The 15,135-nt window shown below is 42.5% G+C and overlaps 1 protein-coding gene across 9 annotated transcripts in view; it reads right to left on the bottom strand.

Annotated features, from left to right (window-relative positions):
- The window catches only part of otofa (otoferlin a), a 115,098-nt gene that overhangs the window by 55,376 nt on the left and 44,587 nt on the right, over positions 1-15,135 (bottom strand). For all 9 annotated transcript variants that reach the window (XM_075459662.1, XM_075459665.1, XM_075459666.1 and 6 more), the window contains exons 6-12: positions 4,357-4,430; positions 4,115-4,241; positions 3,352-3,406; positions 2,168-2,299; positions 1,186-1,248; positions 727-811; positions 374-533 (exon numbers count right to left, since the gene is read on the bottom strand). In XM_075459662.1, coding sequence (XP_075315777.1) covers positions 374-533; positions 727-811; positions 1,186-1,248; positions 2,168-2,299; positions 3,352-3,406; positions 4,115-4,241; positions 4,357-4,430 — 696 coding nt within the window. The remainder of the gene's footprint in view (positions 1-373; positions 534-726; positions 812-1,185; positions 1,249-2,167; positions 2,300-3,351; positions 3,407-4,114; positions 4,242-4,356; positions 4,431-15,135) is intronic.

Below are 15,135 nucleotides of genomic sequence, written 5' to 3'. Positions count from 1 at the left end.
CAAAGGATTAGTATTAGCTATTTGCTATAGTCAAAATAATCTCCCAAACAATATGATTCTTTTCATGTCATATAGACTCATAACAGGACTTAATATGAAACATTTTAGGAAGGATTAAGATCACTGAATTAAAATGTGAACCAGTAATCTGATTTATTAATTCAGTTCAATTCAGCTGCGTATAATACCAATTTACAACCAAAAAATCATGTGAGGATAATGCTCCTTTTGAGTGAGATATTGATGACGTTCACACACATTGATACAGTCCTTTACAGTAACAGAGACATTGCTGTTGTGTACTGAAGTAAAGAGAAGTTTTACAACACAGCTGCTTTTTTTAAACAAATTTAACATGATAAGTGCTTATTACCCTTCTATGTCGTCCTCATCAGTCTCATCCCCCTTATGTGGGGTCTTGATGTTGTCACCCTTCCCCACCACAGCAATGTCACACTTAATGTATCCTTTGCACCCTGTTGTGATGTCATCAGGGTCAGACAGGATGGCCCATTTGTGGTAAAACTGGTGTTCTGAAATGACAATGTATCAGTAAATCAATGCACAGACAAAATACAGATCTTTTGGATAATTGATTTATTTAAGCTGTTTTTACTTCAGAATAAGCAAAACATTGACAGGGTTCATTTGTTGTCCGACAGCAAATTAAGCTCTGTGAGAATTTACTAAAGTAAACTGTTATTGGAGCTGCAGTTTGTAGTTTACCAGGCTGATGGTAAACAGTTCCAACATCCATCTTAAACGTTCCCACCAAGGTTCCACTCCGCAGAAGGTTTTTTGAATGAATAACCTAATTACACAATAAGCACAATTAAATATTAACACAAATTTCAATTTGAACTGCATAGACTGCATAAAAGTGCTATGATGAAACAAGGGGCTGCATAATATCTTCAACATTTCACAGTTAAGTTAAACAATAGCAGTATTAATAACTGCAATAACTAGCAGTTATTCAGTGTTAATGTTTTTCTGTACATAACACAGCATAGATACCCTGTCATTTACATCAAGTACTAAGATGCCATTTATTTTATTGTGTGAGGTTTTAATAATTAAATGAACACATGCTACAAATCATACAAAGAAGGCAACAACGTGAATATATAGCTTGTTGTTGTTGCTGTGCTGCATTGCGCAGAGTTTGTGGTGTGAATTACTTACTGAGAGCTTGATAATCTTGTCAAACATGACATCAGGAGGAACGTGGAAATCGAAGACAAAATACTGCAGAGAGTAGAGAAAAGTGTTTTCCATTAAAAAGTGTAAAAGAGTAACTCTTTAAGATCCTTTCTGGGTGCAAACTTGGATCGTTTCAAGAAAACTCTGAAGTTTAAAAACTATCAATAGAGAAATCTACTGAGAAATTTAAGGAACAAGCATAAATCTGAGTGTGATCTTCTCATTATTTTGTCAGTTTTGTGAGAGCTCAGCTGCCTTTGCAGGGCAGTAGCAGCTTCTTGGCAGTAGGGGCAAATTTTATGGGTAGAGATTATTTAAATTCATATTGCAGAGAGGTTTTGGCAACCAAATACTGTCAGGCAAATTCACATGATTGATCCAAAGTAACGCAAATGCTATTTAAAAAGCTCAGATGGTGAACAAGCAGGTGCCAAGGCAGTCCTAATGGAAGGACATAACGCATTAGAGACTATCTTCTTGACCATTTTGGCTTCCAATTTGTCCAATAATGGGGTGTTTTCAGTCAAACAGCAATAAAAAAAATCGATAACAGACTGTCACATTCACTGGTTGCAGCAATAAAGAAGTTGAGTTCTGCACTGTCACGTCTAATGATGAATTCTTATTCTACAGTATTCTTTCAGGGATTCTCTGCTGTTCAGGAATGTGTGAGGTGTAGTGAAGTGTAATATACCCTTAAATAAACTGTGCATTCGTCTTTCACAGACCTATGATTTGTTTTTTAACCTCATCTTGACCACAACATTAACTGTGTTGGGAATATGTGATTTAGGAAAGTTTTTGTCAGCTTGGAAGCATGACTCAGGTATTCATGGTTCAAAAAGTATTTATGGACGAAACAACGATGGGACAGACAAAGCATATGTTCAAAGGAAAATTTGTTTATTATACTATGATATGTCAACACTTGCTGTGTCAGTTTTAAAAGGAAAAAAGCTCTTACCTCATTGTAGTATGGACAGTTGGTGGATTCTTTCATAGACGTGTACTTCTTTTCATCTCCAATCTCCACACAAACAACAGGGTCCATGTTGAGGCCTATTAACTGTCGAGCCTCGATCACTGTGATGCTGATCTGATGGAGACATTGATACCATAACATCTGAGTCCGAAGACTTAAACAAACAGAATTACTCCCAACAGTGAGCCATCAAGCATCAATACTATCATCATAAATCATTCAGCTGCACAGTAATTACCCCGAGTAGTACTGGTGGGAATTCCTGCTCTTTGAAGAGAACCAGATCATCTGGTTCAGCTTAGCATTAGCAGCAAGAACATCTCTCGGTTCTTAAATGGCTCTTCATTCTTTATTTTATAATTACGGCAAATTCAGCATTGTTATGACCACAGACAGGTTTGCTTATCATATAAAATCTTGCATCAAACATTTCCAAAGACGTTTGGTTTTCATCTTGTGACTATTACTCATCTTCTTTGTCAGCATAGCAGAAAACCTCACTGACTTGGATCTCTGATTTGTATTTCACAATTAATTGCATGAATTTATTTTATTTTGTAATGATCAAAATGATAGATTTTTAAATGCAAATATGCATCATATGAATGTACTATTCTGAGCAGAACCTTTTTCTTAAAGTAGGTTCTATTGTGGACTATGTTCAATAAAGGTTTAATTAGAAAAAAGGGTGGCTCTTTGGATGATAAGCAGTTTTTTAGTTAAGGGCGTAAAGGCTCACTGGTATGTTAATATTCTAATGCTTCAGTTCTGTCAATTAATTCATTATTTTTTACTTGTCAGGCAGCTGTTTTATGACGACAATATGTTGTGATGTTTTCATTGCCAGAACAACTGAGGACAGTGTTTTAATTGCATTAAAGTAGCTCTCTGTTTGAAGAGGTGACTCTTATAGAGTTAAACTGTGGGAAAGTGAACATGAATGTTAGTAAAACTGATTACTTGAGGTTTTGGGATGGAGCTGCTACAGGAAGTACTGTTCAAAATAAATATCTTTGTTTGGCCTCATCCTGCTTTTTAACTTTGCCACAGTTCAACCACGAGTCATCCGTGGTCATTCTTTCAAAAGGTGAAAAAAGTGACATTGCATTGACACGTTGAGATGGCTTTACACACTAACACAAACAGAAACACCCTCTCATCCACACCTGATAATCCACTGGTCTTCCAGAGCTTGGCTCCATCTTGATATCTGGCTTTGACCTGAAAGGACACAATACAGCGATTTTCCTACTGCGAGCTAACAGAATGCATTCTCCTGTGCTCCACCAAGGAAAACTGAGGAAGTATGTGAGTGCAAACTTAATTCTAAATTTGAATTTTAAACAGATGATAATTTTCCATTCTCATTTTTGGATGTTTTAGTTCAGAAATATATCTGCACTGTGCAATGAGATTTATTTAATTAAGGTCAAGAAGTCAGAGATGTGGAGTCGTGACTCAAGACATTTAAAGACCATTGAACAGGCTTTCAATTATTACAAAATGTGAAGTATATAAATATATATATATATATATATATATATATATATACACACAAGAGGGTCTCGCTTCCTTTGATGTCTCCTGTACAAAAATTTTTTTACGCACGCAAAACAGTTGACTTTGTCATGAGCTTTGCCTAATACAATAAGTTTTAGTTAGAAAGATAGATTATACTTGTTTTTATAGGCCCCTTTTTACAGAAGCTCAAATGGTCAAATCTATTCACTAGCAGACCCAAAAGCTGTCTTTGAAGGATAGGATTCTGTCTGTTCTCAGGATTTAGCCTTTTGAAAAAGACACTTTCTGTGGACCATTAATTTCAGAAATAATTGCAACATTAAAGTACAGAGACAGCTTCGTTAAATGTCATACAGTGACTGACTTTACAGATGTCAGTGCATTTGAGTGTGTGTCATTGTGTGAGACCTCTTGTTGGAAACATTGGTGGTGACTGCGGTCACAGAGGCCAGAGAGATGGTGTCTGGGTCCAGTGTTCCTGCAAGACGAATGGCTTTCCTGTCCAGGTCTTCCATGTCCAAGACTGCTGGCTCATCTCAAAATCACACAGATTAACAATTAATTAATAATTAATAAATACACAAATATATAACTCCCCAGTTCCTCATCAGAATTTCATTTTTGAGAGGTGTAAATTAACTTAGTCTTACCTGCTCTCTTGTGGTCATCCTTAGAGCTCCTGATCTTGCCAAGCTTCATGGCTGAGAAAACTCCCTTTCCTGTTCTATTGAAGGAAATAAAAGAGAAGTGAGACCATGAAAGTGATCCGTCACAGCTGATCCATCATCAGTCCAACCTTCCTCACTCCGGTTTACTTCTCTTTTAGTGGCTCGATACCTTCAGGGAGAACTGGTTAACTGTTCTCTTTTGTACCTGATCAAAATTAAATTCATTATGACACCAAAATGTTGCCCAAAGTTCTCAAACATGTTTAAAACTTGGCTGGACGTTTAATTCCAGTTGATTCCATTCCCCGCATCAGCCACAACTAATTCTCCAAACCCTCAATCACAAAACAAGAGTATCCAGTGTCTCCACATTGATAATATCAAGATCATATATCAGCGCAACAACAAAGAGCTTGTGATGTCATCCGCAAGACGACAAATGAGGGACCTTAATAATTAAAAATGACTGAGACCGTCCAATTTGCTGAGGATATGGATACATGTCAGGAAATTAATGAACAGGAAGGTTTTCCATTTGTTTCCTCGGGCATTCAGAGTCAAGTATATCACAGCTCAGCTTCTGCTTTGATCTTTCCATCATTATTCTAAAGCAACCCTCAACCTCATTTCATGGTATAATACAGAAAACTTGAACTGTATGATAACATCCTCCTCAATACACTCTAGGCAGTGCTGAGAGTGATTTAAAAGTAGACTCTTGTAGCCCAAAGAATGGGAGCAAAAGTAACTAAACGGTAGCGTCTCCTCAAATCATTAATAATTCATAGAAAATAAAGACCATCAATATTTAAGGGTACACTTAGATAATAAGAGAAATCATGTTTGTCAAATAAAATTTGACTCGTTTGATGTGTCGTGTTAGAGAAATGTTTAGGAATGTAAATATTCCTAATTAAGCATTTATTTGACTGACGGGAAATTAACAGTCTATTACCAAGCAAGTGTTGGTTCAGCCTCCTCATTTCCTCATTTCTCTCTGGATTTTCTGGTTTTATTGTTCATTTTACGTATATGTTAGTATGAATTGAAAATCTTTCAATTTGGGACATAAAACTGATCTATCAACTGAATAAAACAATTTGATACCGATGATTTGCTTGTGTAGAATCTGTAGTTAACCTTAAAATTAAAAGTTGCCTTAATTTAACATATTTCATTGACTCCTCATGTTAAACTATCAACAACAAGAAGAAACGACACAAACACAAGGCGCGAGAAAAGTTCTTCATACATACCACATCAAAGACACCACTGATCCTGTGCACCTCCACAGAGTGGTGAGATAACCATAAATCCACAGAGAGACTCTTCCTACAGTATTTTAAACTATGCTTCCACATACACCTGTCAGGTGCAGAATGTACAGAGCAGGCTGGCAGATACAGTAACAGTTGGACAGATAACTGGATGGTGCAGGGAAGAGAGGAGGGGAGGGAGAGAGAAGCACACGAACAGAGGTGGTTGGAATGACAAGGAGAGGTGGAATTAGGTATTCTCTGTGTTGTGGTACATCTTTTTTTAATAACACATTAAAAAAAAAAGGTTTTTGGGAACCTCCCCCTTGAGCTGTCACCTTACCGTGGTGGGGGGGTTTGCGTGCCCCAATGAGTCTGGGAGCTATGTTGTCTGGGGCTTTAAGCCCCTGGTAGGGTCACCCATGGCAAACAGATCCTAGATGAGGGACCAGACAAAGAACAGCTCACAAGAACCCCTATGATGAGTGATACTTTTGGACGCCGTGTTCCCTTGCCCGGACGCGGGTTACCGGGGCCTCCCCCTGGAGCCAGGCCCAGGGGTGGGGCCCGCCGGCGAGCGCCTGGTGGCCGGGTCTGTGCCCGTGGGGCTCGGTCGGGCACAGCCCGAAGAAACAACACGGGTCCCCCTTCCTATGGGCTCACCACCCGTGGGAGGGGCCATGGGGGTCGGGTGCAGTGTGAGCTGGGCGGCAGCCGAAGGCAGGGACCTTGGCGGTCTGATCCTCGGCTACTGAAGCTGGCTCTTGGGACGTGGAACGTCACCTCTCTGCTGGGGAAGGAGCCTGAGCTGGTGCGTGAGGCTGAGCGGTTCCGGCTAGATATAGTCGGACTCACCTCGACGCATGGCTTGGGCTCCGGAACCAGCCTCCTCGAGAGGGGTTGGACTCTCTTTCACTCTGGAGTTGCCCGCGGTGAGAGGCGTAGAGCAGGTGTGGGCATACTTATTGCCCCCCGGCTGTGCGCCTGTACATTGGGGTTTACCCCGGTAGACGAGAGGGTAGCCTCCCTCCGCCTTAGGGTGGGGGGACGGGTCCTGACTGTTGTTTGTGCTTATGCACCGAACGGCAGTTCGGAGTACCCACCCTTTTTGGAGTCCCTGGAGGAGGCACTAGAGAGTGCTCCTCCGGGAGACTCCCTCGTCCTGCTGGGGGACTTCAATGCTCACGTGGGCAATGACAGTGAGACCTGGAGGGGCGTGATTGGGAGGAACGGCCCCCCCGATCTGAATCAGAGTGGTGTTTTGTTGTTGGACTTCTGTGCTCGTCACGGATTGTCCATAACGAACACCATGTTCAGGCATAAGGGTGTCCATATGTGCACTTGGCACCAGGACACCATAGGCCGCAGCTCGATGATCGACTTTGTAGTCGTATCGTCGGACTTGCGGCCGTATGTCCTGGACACTCGGGTGAAGAGAGGGGCGGAGCTGTCAACTGATCACCACCTGGTGGTGAGTTGGCTCCGCTGGTGGGGGAGGAAGCCGGTCAGACCTGGCAGGCCCAAACGTATTGTGAGGGTCTGCTGGGAACGGCTGGCGGAATCCCCTGTAAGGAGGAGTTTCAACTCCCACCTCCGGCAGAGCTTCAACCATGTCCCGGGGGAGGTGGGGGACATTGAGCCCGAATGGGCCATGTTCCGTGCCTCCATTGTTGAGGCAGCCGACCGGAGCTGTGGCCGCAAGGTGGTCGGTGCCTGTCGTGGCGGCAATCCCCGAACCCGCTGGTGGACCCCAGTGGTGAGGGAGGCCGTCAAGCTGAAGAAGGAGTCCTATCGGGCCTTTTTGGCCAGTGGGACTCTGGAAGCAGCTGATGGGTACCGACAGGCCAAGCGGAACGCAGCCTCGGCGGTTGCTGAGGCAAAAACTCGGGCTTGGGAGGAGTTCGGGGAGGCCATGGAGAACGATTTCCGGACGGCCTCGAGGAGATTCTGGTCCACCATTCGGCGGCTCAGGGGGGGGAAGCGGTGCACCGTCAACACCGTGTATGGTGAGGGCGGGGCTCTGCTGACTTCAACTAGGGACGTCGTGAGTCGGTGGGGGGAATACTTCGAGGGCCTCCTCAATCCTACCGACACGCCTTCCGATGAGGAAGCAGAGTTGGGGAGCTCGGACGTGGGACCTCCCATTTCTGGGGCTGAGGTTGCCGAGGTGGTCAAAAAACTCCTCGGTGGCAAGGCCCCGGGAGTGGATGAGGTCCATCCTGAGTTCCTCAAGGCTCTGGATGTTGTGGGGCTGTCTTGGTTGACACGCCTCTGCAGCATCGCGTGGACATCGGGGGCAGTGCCTCTGGACTGGCAGATCGGGGTGGTGGTCCCCCTCTTTAAAAAGGGGGACCGGAGGGTGTGTTCCAACTATAGGGGGATCACACTCCTCAGCCTCCCTGGTAAGGTCTTTTCGGGGGTACTGGAGAGGAGGATCCGCCGGATAGTCGAATCTCGGATTCAGGAGGTGCAGTGTGGTTTTCGTCCTGGCCGTGGAACAGTGGACCAGCTCTATACCCTCCGCAGGATCCTGGAGGGAGCATGGGAGTTCGCCCAACCGGTCTACATGTGTTTTGTGGACTTGGAGAAGGCGTTCGACCGTGTCCCTCGGGGACTCTTGTGGGGGGTGCTCCGGGAGTATGGAGTGCCGGACTCCTTGATATGGGCTGTTCGGTCTCTGTATGACCGGTGTCAGAGTTTGGTCCGCATTGCCGGCAGTAAGTCGGACATGTTTCCTGTGAGGGTTGGACTCCGTCAGGGCTGCCCTTTGTCACCGATTCTGTTCATAATTTTTATGGACAAAATTTCTAGGCGCAGCCAGGGCGTTGAGGGGGTCCGGTTTGGCGACCTCAGAATCGGGTCTCTGCTTTTTGCGGACGATTTGGTTCTGTTGGCGTCGTCGGGCCGTGACCTTCAGCTCTCACTGGAGCGGTTCGCAGCCGAGTGTGAAGCGGCTGGGATGACCATCAGCACCTCCAAATCTGAGACCATGGTCTTCGGCCGGAAAAGGGTGGAATGCTCTCTCCGGGTCGGGAATGAGATCCTTCCCCAAGTGGAGGAGTTCAAGTATCTCGGGGTCTTGTTCACGAGTGAGGGACGAATGGAGCAGGAGATTGACAGACGGATCGGTGCGGCGTCTGCAGTGATGCGGGCTCTGCACCGGCCCGTCGTGGTGAAGAAGGAGCTGAGCCAGAAGGCGAAGCTCTCGATTTACCGGTCGATCTATGTTCCTACCCTCACCTATGGTCACGAGCTGTGGGTAGTGACCGAAAGAACGAGATCGCGAATACAAGCGGCCGAAATGAGTTTCCTCCGCAGGGTGGCTGGGCTCTCCCTTAGAGATAGGGTGAGAAGCTCGGTCATCCGGGAGGGGCTCGGAGTAGAACCGCTGCTCCTCCGCATCGAGAGGAGTCAGATGAGGTGGCTCGGGCATCTTGTGAGAATGCCTCCTGGACGCCTCCCCGGTGAGGTGTTCCGGGCCCGTCCCACTGGGAGGAGACCCCGGGGAAGACCCAGGACACGTTGGAGAGACTATGTCTCTCGGCTGGCCTGGGAACGCCTCGGGGTCCCCCCAGAGGAGCTGGAGGAAGTGGCCGGGGACAGGGACGTCTGGGTCTCTCTGCTCAAGCTGCTGCCCCCGCGACCCGATCCCCGGACCAGCGGAAGATAATGGATGGATGGATGGATGGGTTTTTGGGAACTGATGAGAACAAAATGTTTCCCCATTCTTGCCTACTATCAAATGTCAGTGCCTCAACAGTTCAGGGCTTCTTTTGTTGAATAATTTGTTTCATAATGCTCCAAATCTTTACGATGGTGACATGTCAGGACTGCAGGGAGGCAAATACAGCAGCTGAATAATATAAACAACTCCAAAACCTGTATATATCATTCAGCGTTAATCATGACTTCACAGATGTGCAAGTTAGTTACCCAATTTCCACTATTTCTTACAAAATTTAAGAATTCTTTTTTTTTTTTTTTTTTTTTAATCATCGAGACGGTTTTTCACTTTCCTCAGTCCTTTATGAATAAGTTTGGGCCGAGAGAAGGTGGATATGTTTTTTTTGGAATTTTGAAATTTTATTTGCATTTATAGATGCAGAAACCCACAAGACAATGGTTCTCAAAAGTGTTTTCAGGACTTTTTATTAGCCGATGTAGTGATTTCCACAACAAAAGCTGTCTTTAATGCAGTTCAGCTTGATGGCCTGAAAAATCACAGCCATTGAGTATTCTCTTTTGGGCTGTTGGGTCCCCATCCCTTTATGCTGAAATGAATGATGGTCTGTAGCCTTCAAATATGTCAGTTGGAGGCAAAGAAGGCTCACAATTAGTGTTTCCAATTGCAGTCATGGAAATATGTAAATTCACTCTGTCCTTGTAGGTTGCAGTAAAAGGAAAAAACAGAATTTCAAACTTTAAAAGTTGTTTCTCCCTCTACTTTACTTTCCTTTGATTTGAAAGAAGAATAATGAATGCACAAGAGACACAGCACATCAGCCAAATATAAAAAGATCTTGACTATGCGGTGCCTTCACTGCTGATCTATGCCAACTCATGTGTGCGAGGCCTGCTAATGTATGAAAAGCAGGAATGACAGCTCTTTTCACAGTGCCTGTTTATGGTGGGACAGATGCATCTCTGTGTGCAAGAACAAAGGTGCAATTTGGGGTAAAAGTTGATGCGCTACTGATATGCTTATAAACTAGCATTGAAGATAATGACATTGTGAAATCGGTGTGTGTGTGTGTTTGAGGGCAACACAGCACAGAAGAACACAACGCTTTTACTATTGATGCTTTGACATTGCTGAGTTATTGAACTTCATGTAGTGCCAATATTGGGAATGTAACAAAAAAAAAAAATCACACGTTTACTTAGTTTAAGTTCATAAAAGCTCTTCCGCTTCTTCTTGTAGATCTTTTTTGATGGGATCTTCACTGTTCCAGTGGATTTGCTCACAGTTCTAAATCTACACTTACTGTATATATTGTGTTTCAGTGAATTTCCTGAGCAAAAACATTTAATCCATTTTGCTTATGATCATCTACAATTGATAGAAGAATAAGAATCTGATTTGGGAAGCCAGTGCTGGAGTGCTGCACTCTTTCTAGCAGCCAGCAGGATGTGACTCAGATTTGATTTGGAAATTACTCTACTTTTCATTTAATTTATGTTTCAGTCAATATTAATCTGATGACTTTAGAACCTCAGTAGTCTATATTCTTCTACAATGCAGTGTGATATTCATGTTACATTATGTAAATATATGTTTGCTTTAAGATGAGGCTATTTTAAAGCAATTTTAGATGCTGCAGTTTATCTGAGATTTATTTATTTATCTAATATTTATTTAATTTTAAAATGTAATATTAAAATTTAAAAGAATATAGTTGCATAATTGAATTAATTAATGTTGAATTAGTGTTAAAGTAGTTCATTTCCTTCTCTCTGACTTCTTTTACTTTTTCTCTTCACTCTATCATGTATGCTGTATACTGCACAGGGGAAAACAAATTTTGGGCTTCTATGAATTTATGAATCCATTTGTATTCAGCTTATACCTTTGATTTTTATTGTTATGTTTAATACAGTGAGAGCAGAACAATTTATCTTCTTTGAACTCTGTTGTCACGGTGTCTGTGTTTCATTTATTTGCATTTAAAATCATTTGAATCTTCTTTTCATCGAGCTTCTTTCTGTCCCTTTCAGCGCACGCACGCACGCACGCGCGCACACACACACACACACGCACACACACACACACACACACACACACACACACACACACACACACACACACACACACACACACCCCTTGTGCTGATTTAAATCCACCAATCATCCTACATTCTGCGGGAGGAAGCGTGGGCATGTTAAGACACAAGCAGGTAGGCTCAGACCAAATATGTGAACCAGCCAGCCAGCAGGGTGGAACCCAGAACTGTTAAAGCCAAACAACAGCACTGCCATGCTTCCCAGCCTCTGCTTTGATGAAAAGAAATGAATAAACGGGAAAAAACTGCAGCAATTAATTATTTATTGATATATACTATTCGTTCTGCTCCAGCGGCTCTGCTGAATGAAGCTCAGTGAGATACCCAACACACCTGTTCTCTCTCTCACACATAGATTGGATTCACATATTTCAGTGCTTCCAGGATGCCCTGGACCAAAGCCAGACAATGATCTGAAAACTTTCTCAAAACCAGAACTCTGAATGAAGTCTCTCTCTGTACTTGATATCTCTCTTTTCAATCAGACTGTTGCAAAACTTCACTTATATGTAACATCATAGATCAAACAGAACATCAAAATCATTTTTCACCCTGGTGATATTGACGTCTTTTCTCAAGTGCCTCGTACTGCCGCTTCATTTACCAACTGGGGAGTCGATTGATTCAGTAATTGATATTCTTTGCCTGTGATCCAGCAAGAGTTCACTTATAAATTCACCATCATTAGAGGGAAATAGTTAAAAGATTATGCAAATTTAATGTCTTCACAAACAAAGAGGTCCCCTGAGTCTTCCTGGCCTACATACAGCAAACAAAGTATTTATAAAAAAATCTCAGATCCACATCTTATGCTTATGTGTAGTTTTGTAGTATTTACCTGTAGCGTAAATATTCTTCCACAATATTTAGTGTGATGTATGATGAGGAAAGACATTGTATGATGTAAAGTGAGGTTGCAAGAAATTAAAAATAAAAGGAAATGGAAAGTAGGCATATGAGAGTGGACATTATGCAAGCACAATTTTCCTATGGACATGCATCATCTGTACAATGTTGATATTCAAACCAAAAATCCTTGTTGATTTTTGACTTTGTGATTGCATCAGCCGAGCTGGAAAAAATAAAAAATAAAAACTACGATATACTTTGATTCAGACTGCATCAAAGTACTGTGGATGCAAAATATTCCATCTGTCTTGATTGTTAGGGAATTTCAAAGACATTTTTAAATTCTTGTGAATGAAAATCTCTACAGACAGGACGAGAAATCCGAGTGCTACATAGAGCCTATCTGGTACAAACACATGCTGAATCTGAGATTTTATCCCAGCGGGCACGTCTTCATGCTGTTATCGTCTGCACCTTCATATCCGGGCTTGAAACAACAAGAGCACAGAGGAATGCTTCGGTACAGACTGGCAGTACAACACAGCCTGAAGATCAGAACCACAGAAAGACACAACGTAGAGCTGACAAACATAAACCACTTCCTTAAAAGATTACAAGTCCATAAGAAACAATCAGGATGTCGATGAAGATATATGCTCTGGATGCTGTAAAACCCTATAATGAGGTACTATTAGTTAAGAGTCAAAACAAATAAAACAAACTCGCTCATGCTCTTTATTGTTATTGCACCTATCAGTAGGCCCTAAACAGCGAGGGACTGTGTAAAGCCTTATCTGTGACTATGGTCTCTCTGCAATGTTCTGATTCACTGAGCTGAAGATTTTTGCTGACAAAGGCTTGACAGCACATTTGAAAGATGAACATTTTCAACAGTGCTCAATAACTGTACGGAACAATTTGTGTGTCAGAGGACATCTCCTGGTGTATACTGGACATTAATAATAGTTGAATATGTGCAAGTTTTTTAGTTAGATTTACCGTCTTTCCTCCAGCTAAAAAAACAAAAAAACTACTCATGCACACACATGTTTTACATAACCAATAATTACTAATTATGACATTGCATTAAACAAGATTTTATTTGTACTTATATTTGCCTATTTTAAACTTCAAATTCCAATTTCACAGGTATTCCAAGCAAGACGCCTCCCTTGGTCTGCTGTAGGGAAAGGTTCTGAAAATGAGCTGCTGCATAGGCTCAAACATTGGAGGAACCTGATGATAAGACAGACATCTTTGTGGTGTTCCAGCATCTCAGCAAAGATTTTCAAAACACTTTGACACTTTTGGCCTGTCACAGCTTTTCAGTTGTTGGCTATGATTTCTTTTCTTTTTATGGTTCATTTCTGCTGTATAGACATTTCAGTTTTCTGTCCACTGTGGCAGCAAAATATACTTCCCGAACCTTCAGAGACTCCTGCGTAAGAGCTAAACTAAGGCAATCTATTTAAGGTTGACTCAAGGCAAAATCACACTCCTTTGCCAACACACTCATGGACAGCTGCAAACATGACATACTCTTTCACTACCATCACTATCAATTGCCTGGTCCTAACATATAGGACAACTTTTACTTTTTTATCTCTAGTTTCCAGAGACATCTACATCCTGATATACGAGTCAGAAGTTTCTAAGCATTTTGTGTTGTGTAAATTTTCCAGCATTATCGCTGATTTTTTTTTCAATTAAATTACTAAATTCTATATAGCGCCAAATTACAACAAACATCTCAAGGCACTTCCAATACACAATCAAATTCAAGCCAATTAGTTGTAATACAATCAAAATCCAATCCAATCAAATTCATTAAATTCCAGGTTAATCCAATTCATACAGAGCCTATTCAAGAAAAACTCGCCTAGCTAAGAAAACCAACAGACTGCATCGAAACTTCTTTTTGATCCAAGATCCCATCCTGAGATGCAATAGTAAAAAGGGAAAAACAATCCTTTTAACAGGAAGAAACCTCTGGCAGAACCAGACTCAGGCAGGGCAGCCATCTGCCCCGACCAGCTGGGGGTTGAGAGGACAGGAAAGAGGGAACAACAAGTACCATAACACCAAGCCAGGGATACTTGCTGAGAAAGAGAAACACAAGTTAATGACAACAATAATGTCATATGTACATGGAGAGTAAAGAGAGCAGAGTGAGGAAAGGTGCATCATGGGAGGTCCCCCAGCAGTCTAGGCCTATAGCAGCATAACTACAGGAGGTTTCAGGGTAACCTGAGCCACCCCAACTATAACCTTTGTCAAATAGGAAAGGTTTAAGCCTAATCTTAAAGGTAGAGAGGGTGTCTGCTTCCTGAACCCAAACTAGCAACTAGTTCCACATGAGAGGGACCTGATAACTGAAGGCTCTGCCTCCCATTCTACTTTTAGAAACCCTAAGAAATGTGAAATGTGATAAATTGGCCTACTACTAACAACTATGCATTAGACAACTAACTAGCTAATTGCGCTGCCTTCATCACAGAAATGTGTCCTTCGTTGATGCCAGGATTGATAGAATTGTCTAGCTGATTGTGGAGGAATATTGTGACAAAGGAAAAGCTAGTTTAATGTTGTACAAACCGAAGGCGAAACACAGCACCACCACACACTTGGCAACACACCAGCTCATAGAATCAGATTTGTGCCAGCAGCTCATAGTGGGGATATGGAGGCAGCACATTTACTCAAAAAAAACAACGTATCATGAGTAACTGTGGCCAGAGGATCCTCAGTGGATCGTGTTTTGTGCAGACACGGCAATAGAAAGTTGAAAATCTCTATCAACACCCACCTTATTTTTCTCCAAGTAGTTTTGAAACCTTTACCAGAGACAGCTGGGATTAACAAATACACCAATATGT

This window comes from Odontesthes bonariensis, chromosome 24 (assembly GCF_027942865.1).
Source record: "Odontesthes bonariensis isolate fOdoBon6 chromosome 24, fOdoBon6.hap1, whole genome shotgun sequence".
NCBI lineage: Eukaryota > Metazoa > Chordata > Actinopteri > Atheriniformes > Atherinopsidae > Odontesthes > Odontesthes bonariensis.
This window is presented reverse-complemented; position numbering and strand designations above follow the sequence as displayed.